Source organism: Trachurus japonicus, chromosome 8 (genome assembly GCF_045865225.1).
Source record: "Trachurus japonicus isolate A0001 chromosome 8, Traja_1.0".
NCBI classification, from domain to species: Eukaryota; Metazoa; Chordata; class Actinopteri; order Carangiformes; family Carangidae; genus Trachurus; species Trachurus japonicus.
Genome location: NC_140914.1, coordinates 6,934,432 through 6,948,646, shown reverse-complemented (window position 1 = coordinate 6,948,646; position 14,215 = coordinate 6,934,432). Strand labels below are relative to the sequence as shown.

General features: G+C 44.9%; 2 protein-coding genes across 2 annotated transcripts; both read left to right on the top strand.

Annotated features, from left to right (window-relative positions):
* The first annotated feature begins 364 nt into the window (after window positions 1-364).
* On the top strand, window positions 365-8,017 carry LOC146982474 (kelch-like protein 11). Its single transcript, XM_085783477.1, has 2 exons — window positions 365-963; window positions 4,606-8,017. The coding sequence occupies exons 1-2, from the start codon at window positions 383-385 to the stop codon at window positions 6,188-6,190; spliced, it is 2,166 nt and encodes a 721-aa protein (XP_085639603.1). The 5' UTR covers window positions 365-382; the 3' UTR covers window positions 6,191-8,017.
* Window positions 8,018-8,518: 501 nt separating this feature from the next.
* Window positions 8,519-13,701, top strand: LOC146982473 (7-methylguanosine phosphate-specific 5'-nucleotidase-like). The gene is made up of 9 exons (XM_085783476.1): window positions 8,519-8,669; window positions 9,088-9,186; window positions 10,215-10,284; window positions 10,384-10,430; window positions 11,141-11,226; window positions 11,305-11,394; window positions 12,210-12,372; window positions 12,493-12,693; window positions 13,579-13,701. Exons 1-9 carry the CDS (start codon window positions 8,667-8,669, stop codon window positions 13,687-13,689), a joined length of 870 nt encoding a protein of 289 aa, XP_085639602.1. The 5' UTR covers window positions 8,519-8,666; the 3' UTR covers window positions 13,690-13,701.
* The last annotated feature ends 514 nt before the right edge of the window (window positions 13,702-14,215 follow it).

Here is a 14,215-nt window from a genome sequence, read left to right as displayed (position 1 = left end):
CGTTGCTCATTCGTAGTTTCCTGACGCTGCCATTAAAGCCTCCAAAAACGGTGATTTATTTTTGTCTCTATATATTCTATATCCTGCTACACATTATATCTTAGTCCTTATGCATATGTATTAAGTTATTCCTGTGTACGTGTGGCTATTTACATGCTAAATGATGACTGTTTTGTCTGGTAAATTTTAAAAATACCACAACAATACTGATTTTGACACAAAAATGAATTTAATATTAAACTATTTTCGTTAAATTATAACATTTCCGGCACAACTGTTAAAATTCAGCTCATTTATTTACCGAGTTATATGTAACGGATGTGAACGTCGGCTGTGAAACGCGCTTCGCGGTGCTGCTCCCTCTGTTTTGACTCCTCCATGTATGTGTGGCTGCGTATGTCGCCTCCTCTCCTTCACTAGTTTATTTCACCTCCCGTCTCTGCTCTCCCCCAGCAGCAGCAGCAGCAGCAGCAGAATGGCAGCGGCGGCCCCCAACCCGGAGGACTCCGCCCGGAGCAGCAGCAGCGGCAGCGGCAGCGGCAGCTCCGGCAGCGGCAGCGGCACACCCAGCGCCCTGGCCGGAGACGGAGACGCGGAAGAGGCCGAGGACTTCACCTCCTCCTCCCACTGCTCGGAGCTGTCTCGGCGGCAGAACGAGCAGAGGAAGCAGGGCTTGTTCTGCGACGTGACGCTGGCCTTCAGCAGCGGGGCGGCCGCCGGCGGCGTCCAGGTCTGTGAGTTCTCGGCCCACAGGTCCGTGCTGGCCGCGGCCACCGACTACTTCACCCCGCTGCTCGGGGGGCAGTTCTCCGAGTCGCTGTCCGGGCGGGTGGACATGAAGGAGTGGAGCTCGGAGCAGGGGCCGGACCCGGAGACGGTGGAGAGTGTGATCCAGTACATGTACACGGGAGAGATCCGCGTCAGCACCTGCAACGTGCATGAAGTGCTGGAGCTGGCCGACAGGTAGGATCTGTTTACTCAGTGTGTGTGTGTTTGTGTCTGTGTGTGCACAGTATGATTTCTTGTAGTGGTATAGCCTACTGCGTTTTAGGTGGGTACACTGTTTATACCTGTATCACATTGCATTGCATTGCATTGCATTGCATTGCATTTATTGTACTGCCTGAGTTGTCAATGCTTGTCATGTTGTAGTATTGTGTGTTGGATGTTGTACGTGACAATTATTTCCCTTCAGAGGGATTAATAAAGTAAACCAACCAACCAACATAGACTATAGTTAGATAGTTTTGTTGAAGTGGGTATAATGAAATAATAATGCATTTTCAGTGGGTATATACAGGGGTGCACATAACTTTTTTTGTGAGCTACTCAGATGAGTACCAGGGGATAGTGTTTGGTACTCACCCCTGCGGCGCGCGGTCCTAATAAGTGCAGTCTTCCTCACTATCGTCCTCAGTCGCCCCCCCACTGTCCTCTGCTTCAGCTTCCTGCGTGGTGGATGATGAAGATTCGCCTTCCTGTCTCTGATTGAGCCTCCGAGCAGCTGTCTCCATCCAGAGGTCAACAGCTGGCTTTGGGTCAAATGTCTCTGTGGTCTTTTTTGACAGGTGAATGTGCATCAAGGCTGAGAGACGAGCAGGTGACAAACGAGATCTGTACTTGGTTTTTATGATGTTGAGATGTGAGAATCCCCTCTCGCAAGCTGCACTGCTTAAAGGCAGTGTAAGAGACAGTTTAACCAACTTGTTGATGTTAGAGTAATCATCTGGGCCACTTGTATTCACTATTTTGAACTAAGTCATACACAGAGAGGCTCCCAAACGTTTTCCTGCCTGCTTTAAGCGCATCCATTCTCTCACAGTGGTGTCTCTGTCAAGTTTCAAGGTGGCCTCATACTTCTGAAGAATGCTGCAAAAATGTTGTGTTGCCAAAAAACGGTGGGAGTTCTTGCATTTCTTGAGGCCATGTTGAAGGATCAAATACTAAAGAAATGATCACATGACTTGAGGGAGTCAAATCTGATTTCAAACTGTTCAATTAATCCCCTGAGTAAGTTTGACTTGTCTCTGTCAGCATCAGCATTAGAAACAGTCTTGCAGCTGTGGTGGCCTTCACTGTCAAGCAGAAGTGTGAATTGTCCAATAGCCACCATGAGTTCATCCTTACATTCTCCAATGGTCAGCTTTTCCTTCTGAAACCTAATGGATGTGGTCTTCAAAAATGTTGCCAATATCCAGCATGTTGGCCAGAAAGCACTGAAAACGCTCTGTGCAGACATGCTGCAATTCACTGTTATCACTAGTGGCCAGTTGCATTTTAATGGCTGGCAATAGTCTAGATATTTTTAACAGTGTTTCATGTCTCCATGCAGACCATCTGATATTATGAAACTTGCCCAGTTTCACAAAGGAGATGCCATTTTCTTCACACAATTTCTTCAGTGCTGCAGTGTGTTTTGCTCCACCTTTTTGTAAATAAAACTGCAGCAGCTTGACCACAGAGCGATTAAATGTCTCGCAGTAAGGAACGTTGCGATCAGCTGATTTTGCACAGTTCTCCAGTGTGTGTGCAGTGCACAGAATATGCACAAGAGAGTTTCCTACCGCCACATAGTTTGTCGTAGTTTGGGCACAACACCGTTGTACGTACCGACGTTAACAGCAGCCCCGTCTGTGCACCGGCGACCAACTTCGTTGTCCAGTCATTCAAGCCTGCGTCGTGAAAAGCCTCACAAGTCCATCTGTTATCGCCTGCGCGGTTCGGTCAGCACCCAGTTCAATCAATCCAAGAAAGTCGACGTGAATTCTCCGTTGCTGGACACAGACACGATGTAAACGATTTCCTGCTCGGTTTTTGTGATGTCCTCAGATCCGTCAAAAAGCAGCCCCCAAAATTCAACAGACTGCAACTTTTCTCTTAACTCCCCGCTGATAGTGTGTGCGATGGTCTGCATTATCCGTGTCCCTCCTTCACGTGAGTGATAAGCACCTCCGACATTCACTCCGAGCCGCTTCAGTAAAGTGATATCCTCAGAATAGGAAGACATGGGACGTGTGTGTTTAGCCTTATGAAAGGCAAGGAGAAAAATATTACACAGGGCTTGCCGTTGTTTCTTCATTTAGCTTGTCTCGCCATTTGGCAAGTGGACGAGTGGATATTTCTTCTTGACTAGCTTGTTTATTAGCAATGGCGTTTGCCACATTCACGTGCTCCTTGCTCTTTTCGTGTTTATCAAATAAAGGATGATTGAAATTTTTTGAGCCCTTATAAAACGCACCTGTTTTGTCTGCTAGCTGGGGATGCGAGCGGCAAATCTTGCACCACATTTCAGTGCGTTCCTCATTAACATCAAGCCACTGCACATCTTGGAGCCACTTTTCAGAAAAACCTCGTTTCTTCGGCTCAGGCTCAGTTTGTCGTTTCTTTGGTGGTGGTGGTGAAACGCCAAAAAAGCTGCTTAATGTCTTTTGTTTTTTAGACATGTTTTTTAGCTTCGTGTAGACAAGGTCTCCGATGGCGGTAACTGTTGGGTACGCAAATGCGCTGTAGCGACACACGTGATGTTACGCATTTCTCATTTTCGCCGCGCATGCGTACCTGCGTACCAGTTATGTGCACCCCTGGGTATATACTCACATACACATACACCACTGTGTGTGTCAGAGGTTTTGACAGTCAAAGCATGAGGCCTTGTTTGTGTGGCTGCCCTGTTGTTGTTGTTGTTGTTGTTGTTGTTGTTGTTGTTGTTGTTGTTGTTGTTGTTGTTTTTTGCTGAAATCTGAACCTGCTCTGACCCAACCGATCAATCACAGACCCAGCCGGTCCAATCACTGTGCCTTCTTAACATGTTTTTGTGTTCATGTTTTGTGTCATTTTTAGCTGCCTGACTAATGTGAATTTCCCTTTAGGGATGGATAAAGTATCTATCTATCTATCTATCTATCTATCTATCTATCTATCTATCTATCTATCTATCTAATCAGTCAAAGTCAATGTATCTTTATGGGTTTGTAAGCCAGGAAGATGCAGACACAGAGACATTCAAACACACTGTAGCTTACAATACACAGATGGACAATAAATAACAGATAAAATGTCATAATGGGGCAGATTAAAAGAACCTTATAGTAGGGATAAAACACGATGAAAAACTAATATATCGATAAATAAACAGCATGAAAGAGTAAAGTGCAGATGCAAAGTGCCCAAGCAGGTGTCGATTTCCACAGACTGAACAATCTGTGCAAATAATATGTCAAGTAGGGCCGAAAAGGTGTAGGGCGAGGCTGCAGCTTATTTTGCCTAAACACTATTTAAAAGAAAGGAAGCTGCATAACAGAGCAAGAAAACAAGATAACACAATTTAAAATGATTTTTAACTAAACTGAGAACAATAAATAAGATTATCTAAATAAGAGTCTTACAATTTATCAAGTTCTTATCTTATATTACATATATGCCTTTTATACATACATGTGTGTTATCCATAATGTATAATACTCACTCATTTTATAAATGCATACATACTGTACATAGCGATGGACTGGACAATCCATCACAGTACGAAGTTTATTACACAAGTCAGTACATTAATGAGGCTGCTCATTAGTAATCAATGCATTGTGTGTTTTCTCCTCACACCAGGTTCCTGCTGCTGCAGCTGAAGGATTTCTGCGGGGAGTTCCTGAAGAAGAAGCTGAGCCTGACCAACTGCGTGGCCGTGCACAGCCTGGCCCACATGTACACGCTGGACCAGCTGGCTCTCCGCGCCGCCGACATGATCCGCCGCAACTTCCACAAGGTGATCCAGGACGAGGAGTTCTACACGCTGCCCTTCCACCTGGTCCGGGACTGGCTGTCGGACGCGGAGATCACGGTGGACTCGGAGGAGGTGCTGTTCGAGGCCGTGGTGAAGTGGGTCCAGAAGAACCCGGAGGAGCGGAGCCGCTACTTCGAGGAGCTGTTCCGCCTCCTGCGGCTGCCGCAGATCAAGCCCACCTACCTGACCCGCGTGGTGAAGAACGAGCGGCTGGTGGCGGCCAACGAGGCCTGTCTGCGGCTGGTGTCGGAGGCCGTGGAGGGTCACGCCATCCGCTTCGAGAACCTCAAGTCCACCGACATGGAGCTGTGGTCCTCGCACATGGCGTCCTTCCAGCCGCGCTTCGGCCAGAACATGGACGTGATCATGGTGGTGGGCGGCGTGTCCGAGGGCGGCGACTACCTGAGCGAGTGCGTGGGCTACTTCATCTACGAGGACCGCTGGGTCAACCTGCCGCACATCCACAACCACCTGGACGGCCACGCCATCGCCGCCACCGAGTCCCACGTCTACGTGGCCGGGTCCATGGAGCCGGGCTTCGCCAAGACGGTGGAGCGCTACAACCCCAACCGCAACACCTGGGAGCAGGTGAGCAACCTGACCACGCGCAAGCATTCCTTCGGCCTCACGTGCATCAAGGACATCCTGTACAGCATCGGCGGCCACGGCAACTTCAGCCCGGGGTTCAAGGACGTCAGCGTGTACGAGCCGGAGCAGGACAAGTGGCACAACCTGGAGTCGGCGCCCAAGATCCTGCGCGACGTGAAGGCGGTGAGCGTGGAGGACCGCTACGTGTACGTGACGGCGCGCACGCCCGTGGACACGGACAACGAGGACGGGCTGAAGACGGTGACCACGCGCTACGACACGGAGAGCCGCCAGTGGCAGGACGTGGACTCGCTGCCGCTCATCGACAACTACTGCATCTTCCAGATGGCCGTGGCGTCCACCAACTTCTACCACACCGCCTCCTGCTGCCCCAAGAGCTACACGGAGCGCGACGAGGTGGCGCGGCAGAAGATCAGCGTGCGCATCTCCGACGAGATCCTGGAGAGCCTGCCCCCGGAGGTGACCAGCATCGAGGGCGCCGCCATCTGCCACTTCGACGAGGACGTGTTCATCATCGGCGGCTGGAAGAACAGTGACGACGTGGACAAGCAGTACCGGAAGGAGGCGTACCGCTACTGCGCCGAGAGGAAGCGCTGGATGCTGCTGCCGCCCATGCCCCAGCCTCGCTGCCGCGCCACCGCCTGCCACGTCCGCATCCCCTACCGCTTCCTGTACGGCTGCCAGCGCTACCCCATGCCCCAGAACTTGGCCCGACAGCGAGATCGCATGCAGCAGATGCAGCAGCTGCACCGGCGCACGCTCACCCTGCGCCGGCAGCTCCAGTCCCAGATCGAGTGCTGAGCAGGAGCTACACGGTTCTACCTGAGGATCCCGCCGTTCCCATAGCAACCATCGACATCTACATCATCATCATCATAGTTAAACCTCCCCCCATTCCTTCATAATAACACGCCGCGTGGGTCTTGTGTTGCTCTCATACCACATTTCATTGAACTGAACTCTGTGCCATTGGCTCATCCTGTGTTGTGTTGATTTGTCTGAAAGCCATTGTAAGTGTGTGGGGAAGCCCGAGGGGACCTGCTGGTGGTGTGTGTGTGTGTGTGTGTGTGTGTGTGTGTGTGTGTGTGTGTGTGTGAGGAGGGATGTGATGGATGTATACATGTGAATAAGAGTGTTATATAACAGCCAACAACTGAATATCCTTTTGTCAAGTCTGTTGGTTCAGATGCTGTTTATCTGTTTGTACATAAATAGTATAAAGCTGTATATGTATACATTTATATGGATATTTTACATTCCGTTATTGTATGCCTGTACTTGGAGGGCGATGTGACGTTACTACTAATTGCATTTCTACATTCAGTCCAACCTGCTTAATGAAGTCTCATTCCACTGTAACACTGTGACAATCTCCTCATGCCAGTATAAGATCAGTCTCAAAGTCTTAACTCTTAAACTTATATCATAGTAGCTCTGCTTGTTGCTGCGCAGCCTCCACAGCTAAATATGAACTCATTCAGAAAGGCTGTGAATCTTCAAAAACACAAAAAAAAAACAACAACCCGTAGACTAGTTTGCTTTCTAGATTGCAGTTTCTCCTCAACAAATGTATATTTCTGTCAGTTTTGTTGCTCACAGTAATGCTCGAAAACAAGAACGTGTGTTTTCCAGGTTTGTTTTGGAGAGGTGAACGGACGAGAGGACTGTAATTTCCAAAAAAAAAAAGATGTGAAAAGATGTTAAAATGAAATCATTCCCTTTGAGTTACCGTAACACTGAAATGTTCTGTTTTGGCCACTGCACTTAGCACCAATCATCAGCAATGGCTCAATCATTCCTTATTTTTTGCACTTTGGCAGCTTGTTGCTCGGAGGATTCCCATTCATCCAAGAGAGATACATGGGAAATGAGGATTAAGTGTGACTGCCAGGGTGTGTGTGTGTGTGTGTGTGTGTGTGTGTGTGTGTGTGCGCGTGTGAGTGATTTTTGCAGTTGTCGCTCTGCAAAGAAAGCTTCTCTAGAAACTGCACTTTCTTTGACATTTAATTGTAAAAGTCTGACGGAGGCGTTGGGATTTTAGTTGCCACGGCACTTTGACTTTGCTTAATTCATTGATTTCATATCTGACAAGGTGATTGTATTTTGGAAATGGTTTGTTTTAGCCAGCTCAGAGCCGATGAGTTTATGATCTTTGACTTAAAAAAAAGAAAATTAAAACATGTTAACATTGTTTTCAGATTTTTTTCCCTCTCCCCTACATTAAATGTCTTGTAAAACCATGTGTTCCTGTACTTGAATGCCAGCTGGGTGTACATTTGAGATCTGTTATGTTTGTACCATGGTCTCCCCTTCACCCTCCAAAGAGGCTTAGAGATGAGATTCAGACTTAAAGGCAAAACAAAACAAAAAAAAGGGATTGTAAAATGAATGTGTTGTGACTGACATTCAGATATTCCCACTGTCCATGCAGCGCCTATTACAGCGTAAAGGTTACAGAGCGCAGAAATGATATTCATTTCCACTTTATGACCAACATCAATAGCACTGCGAATATTTAGTGGTATAAGCTATGTAATTTGCTTTGCATGTGATAGTCTGACATTGTGTCCTTAATATTGGATGTGAGAAATGCTAATGTCATCACTTGCAATTAAAGTTGTTTTGTAAGACAGATGGTTGCACATGTAGTGTATTATTGCTCTGTTGGAATTAACTAGTTAAAGAGGATTTACCCTAAAGGATTGTTACCCCTAGTAATACAGTTAAATTGATTAGTTACACAGTTGTAGCTCAAATAACTTTACTTTTTTAGAATCTCGATTTATTTAGAATTTTTATATGACCACAATAGATGTATTTAGTGTCTTTGCCTCGGGGAAGAATACACACAGTGCCACCTCCACGTTATGCAAGGCGGAGTGCTGCTGCTTTCATGAACTTCTTATGGACTCGTAATTGTAGAAACCAGAAAGAAAGTCGGTTCTTTAAGCAAAAAAAAACAACAACAAACAAAACAAAACATAATCTTTAAATGTTTAGCTTTTATCCAAACACACGGCGGGTTTTATACACGATCTACACTGTAAATCTCATTAACTTCACTCTCGCGTTTAGATTTACCACTACAGAACATGAGCGAAGAAACGAAACGAGGAACTCCGACACTTTACGATGGAACGTGAACGCAGCAGAACGGCAACATACGAAAATCTGTCGTGCACACACATAGCAACATTGCAACCAACGGACAGGGCTGCGGATGACACGGATTTGATCTTAAATAACCTCCACGGACCGGCCACACTTTTCAAACACAATGGTAAAATTTTATTCAGCAGGTTTCTGGTAAAAAACAACACAAAACAAAAACGTCTCAGTTGAAAAACGATGCACTTTACAGCAGCTAAACTGGCTCAATGAACGAACTGTAGCGTCGTTAGCTGATGGTCGCTTTGTTAGCTAGCTGTGGATTCAAACATAAACAATCAGTTTCAGTTCAAAGTCCGTGTATTGTGTTGTATTGTATTGTATTATATGTTAGAGATGTGTAGATAAGGGTTAATTCAGCCAAACTGTGTGTGTTGAGCTGTAAGTAGCAGCTGTCCGGTTAGCTAACCCTCCTTCCTTATCCCAGCCTGCACAAACAACCTCAGTCTGACATGTTTTTTGGCTGCATGTCCCTCCCTCTTTCTGTCTCTCGTTATTAATGACACTGATCAAACTTGTTCTTATCTCAGATCCCGGAGCTGTCCAAGCCCTCGGTATGTATGAAGGACCCGAAGAAGGTCCAGGAGATCCTGGAGTCCATGTCGACAGCTGGCTCCAACACCGTGCAGGTAAGCTAAGTCCATGATCTCTGACAGATCTGAAATTAATACGTAACAAAATATACACTACCAGTCTAAAGTTTGGACACGCCGTCTCATTCATTTATCACTTTCTACATTGTAGATTCGTACTGGGGACATCAAAACAATGAAGGAACATAAATGGAGTTATGTTAGTTAATGGGATAGTTCAACATTTTTGACAAATTAGCTTATTGCCATAATCCCTATAGCCATAGGAGTTGGTTCATGACCTTTAATTATCGGTGCATATTGTTTTTAGATCCGCGGGGCAGAGACGCAAGCTGCTCAGTGAACACAATGGAGGTGAACGGTACAGGTCCCCTGTCCCTCATCAAACTCATCAAATACACAATCCAACAACTCCAAACGCTCTGGTGGACAAGTTGTGACCTGCACATTCACCAGACTATGAAATAATAATTTATACTATAATATAATATAGGCTAATACTCAGAACTACTTGCGCTTTTCAAATCACTCCGCCCAGCAGTGTCTGGAATGTAGTTCCGGCTGCATTTGCCTCAAAAACAACTCTGTCTTGTAATGTTTCATTATTATTTCATAGCGTGGTGAATGTAGGTCACAACTTCACCATGAGAGCGTTTTGGAGTTGTTGGATTGTGTATTTGATGAGGGACAGGGGACCTGTACCGTTCACCTCCATTGTGTTCACTGATAATTAAAGGTAATAAACCTACCCCTATGACTATATGGGGAAATATGGCAAAACAAATATTGGAAAAACAAAAACCGTTCCAGGTGACGGCCTCATGAAACTGATGACAGAATCAAAAGTGTGCAAAAAGCTGTGTTCAAGCAAAATATAGCTACTTCAAAGAATCTAAAATCTAAAAACACTTTTTTGTTTACTACAGTTGCATATGTGTTCCTTCATAGTTTTGATGTCTTCAGTTTGAATCTACAATGCAGAAACCAATGAAAATATAGTGTGTACATACATCTTTTATATATATTTATATGAAAGGTTGATATTCATTTTCTCTCTGATCTAGGTGATCTCAGATTTCGACATGACCCTAACCAGATTTGCATACAACGGCAAACGGTGTCCAACGTGCCACAGTAAGTCAGTCCAGGTCTGAGGTCTGAGGTTGTCATGTATTATGTAGAGTCAGTCTGGTATTGAACGCTGTTTCATGTGAGTGTGTTTTTTATTTGCAGATATCCTGGATAACAGCAAACTGATCTCTGAAGAGTGCAAAGAACAGGTGAGAGAGAAGCTCCAGGCTGGACCGGTGCAAACACAGAGGCATCATTATCTCATTGTCCTGCTTATACAGTATTTTATATATTTTTAAAATCCAAATTGGATTAGTACAAAATATAGTTTAATGATAAATAAGCTTCTACTAGTCTCTTGCATTAGGAGTCTCTGCCCTCTAGTGGCTAATAGGAGGAATGGAAACACAGGAACACCTGGTTTAAAAATGGGGCGTCTTATACATATGAGTTAATCTGAAGAAGAGCAGTGCACTCGAAATGTTACTGTCTTTTTATTTTTTATGTGCTAATAAATCTGCACGCAAGGGAGCTTAGTGTGCGGTCTCCTCTTTTCTCTTTTTTGTCCACATTTATGTTTGAGGCCAGCACCTTTTTAAACTTGATGTGCGGGACCTTATTTACTCTTTGAACACAGGAACACCTGGCATTTATTTCACAGCAAAGCAAAACAGTTGGATATTAGTCCTATTTACTTTTGACTCATACTTTTTCTTAAAGCTTTTTTTGTGTGACTTATTTTACAATTAGATCGGGTTTTACCTAAGTGTGACGATGGAAAAATACAAAAAGATTGTCTGGACCTTGTTATTGCTGTGGTTAATGGTTTCTTCCTGAGTCCTTGTGATATAATATGATGAAGAATATTTCAGTGTCAGACCCAGTCTCAGTTTTCTGACCCCTGCTCTGTCTCCATCAGCTGAAGGAGCTGCTCAACACCTACTACCCCATCGAGATCGATACTTCACGGACAATAGACGAGAAGTTGCCTCTAATGGTCGAGTGGTGAGTTATACGGTTCGTCAGTTTTTTTTTTAATCGATACTGTCCATGTGTTCATGACTCCGCTCCGGTGTCTCACAGGTGGACTCGAGCCCATAATCTCCTGGTCCAGCAGAAGATCAAGAAAGACCTCCTGGCCACGGTGGTGCGGGAGTCTGAGGCCATGCTCAGGTCAGACACAGCTGAAGCCTTCAAAGTCCCAACCCTCCTCTGAGATGATGCACATTAATGTGAATGTTGTTCTGTAGTGTCAGGCCTTGATCGATCGAAGAGAGATATGATGCACTGATCAATACTTTCCTGCTCCTCCAACGCCATTACACTGAAGACTGTTTCTCTTAGTGAGGAACCTGTAGACTCTTTTCTTCTTTATCTGACGTCTCCAATTATTTAACCATCCTTTCTTTGAGAAAACAGGAAGTAACGTGTGAATGTTTGGCTGCTCAGGCCTTCTGTATGTAACATCGATTTATAAAAAATAACAACTAAGTTCGACAACACTTTGATTTTGTTCTTTTCAATGACATACAATAATATTCTAACATTATTGTAGATGCTTATTGAAATATCTCTTGGACTGAATATACAATCATGGTTTGATTATAATAATCATATTAATACTACTACTAATAATAATGATAATACATTTTATTTGTTGGTGCCTTTCAAAGCACCCAAGGTCGCCTTACAGATAAATAAAAACAATAGCAAAACATATATGTAAAAACAGGAAACAATTCAAATGATAAAAGAAGAACAGCACAGATAAATCAGTCAATCAATCAAAAACTTTATTTGTCCCCGAGGGGCAATTAAAAGCAGCAGGTAGAGCAGCAAGCCAAAAGCAAAACCAACCAGATCACAGAAAACAATAGAACAAGACGGTAGAAAAAATACAGAGGAAGCACAGAAAAATACAGATGACTGAATGAATGGATCATGATGTCACCGTCACTAATAATAACAGCGACTCTGTGTTTCGACAGAGACGGCTACAAGCTGTTCTTCGACCACCTCCATGAGCACAGCATCCCTCTGCTCATCTTCTCCGCCGGGATCGGAGACGTCCTGGAGGAGGTGATCCGCCAGGCCGAGGTCTTCCACCCCAACGTCAAAGTCTTCTCCAACTACATGGACTTTGATGAGTCTGTGAGTAGCTACACACACACACACACACACACACACACACACACACACACACACATACACACACACAATGACTACTTGAGGGCGACAGTGATGGTGAGATGTGTTGTTGTGCCTCCACAGGGCGTCCTGAAGGCCTTCAAAGGAGAGCTGATCCACATCTACAACAAGCGGGAGGGCGCTCTGCTCAACACCGGACACTTCCAGGAGCTGCGGGCGCGGCCCAACGTCTTGTTGCTAGGAGACTCTCTGGGAGACCTGACCATGGCCGACGGCGTGCAGGACATGGAGAACATAATCAAGATCGGCTTCCTCAACGATAAGGTCAGTAAAAAACGCATGTTAACACATTCTTCAAAACACTAGATTAGACTGTAGCTGGGTTTCCATCACAGTTTTTCCAAAAATAAAAGTGATATTTCTTAACTTTCGTAATTCTCCTAAAGCCTTTCGTGACTGTAAGAGAAGGAACTGTTGTTTGGTTTTTCACATATGTTGTCTGACGAAGAGCTTTTGCGCGAAACGTTACATCGTTCCTGATAATAAATGGACTGCATTTAGGAGCCCTGCGGTGTGCGAGCCTTTTTCTTTCGTTTTGGTTTTTCACATAGACATGTTATTGTGTGTATTGTTAAGCAAAGATGGCGACGCTCATGAAAGCGTAAAAATGTTTTGGCGATATTCAAGAGGTTTTTTGAAATGTACTGTAGGTGTTTTCATTACCTGTTTTTTATCGCAATATTTAGGTTTTGTGCATTTCTAGGGGTAATGGAAACACAACTAATGTTAAAGGGATAGTTCAACATTTTGGCAAATTGGCCCATTGCCATAATCCCTATAGTCATAGCAGTAGTTTTGTTACCTTTAATTGTCGGTGCAAGCTATTTTTAGAACAGCGGAGCAGAGCTGTGAGCTGCTCAGAGCTACTCTACGGAGGCTCATGGGATTTCTTGGTTTCCCTCATCAAACTCATCAAATACACAATCCAACAACTCCACAACGCTCTGGTGGACAAGTTGTGACCTGCACATTCACCACGCTATGAGATAATAACAGAACGTTACGAGACTCAGTTGTTTTCGAGCCAAATGCAGAGACTGCTTGCTGAAAAACTGCCCCCGACGGGAACGCGCATCAGCTACTTTGCATGAATTTACCTCTAAAACAACTGTCAACAATTGTCCTCTACTGATGTGTTTCCGTCTGCAGGTGGAGGAGAGGAAGCAGATGTACATGGACTATTTCGACATTGTGCTGCTACAAGACGAAACCCTGGACGTCCCCAACGCCGTGCTGCTCTACCTCACTGGTAATAAATGACCTGAGAACTGACTGTGTCACTGTCCACTGGCCTTCGGACACTATGGTGCTAAACAATGGAGAGGCTCCTCTTCAGAAAACCTGGTGACAAACCAACTAGGAATGTCTGAGTGTTTTTTTTTATCGTACGTAAACGTATCGACGCTCACTCCTGTGGATGAGTCCGAGTCGGCACAAACATCTCTTCATCTCCTCCCACGGTAACGGTTCAGCTGATGTTAGACAATACTGCAAATGATGGAAGCCAGATTCTCACTTTTTACCTGTATGCATGTGAGTGTGTGTGTTTTTATGGGTGTGTTTTTTTTTTTTATTATTGGTTTGAGGAACAGTGAGTTGTGTGTGACGGTTCTTGTTTTCATGTGGGATCATTTACTGACAAAGGGAAAGAAACATGCGGCTCAGTGGCAGCGCTCGACTTCCAGCCTCTTTTAATTAAAACTCATTTTACAGCTCATTTTAACCAGAAAAGAAACGCTGTCGACACCGTTCTCCACATTTTACCTCAGTGTGGTCTCTTCTTTTA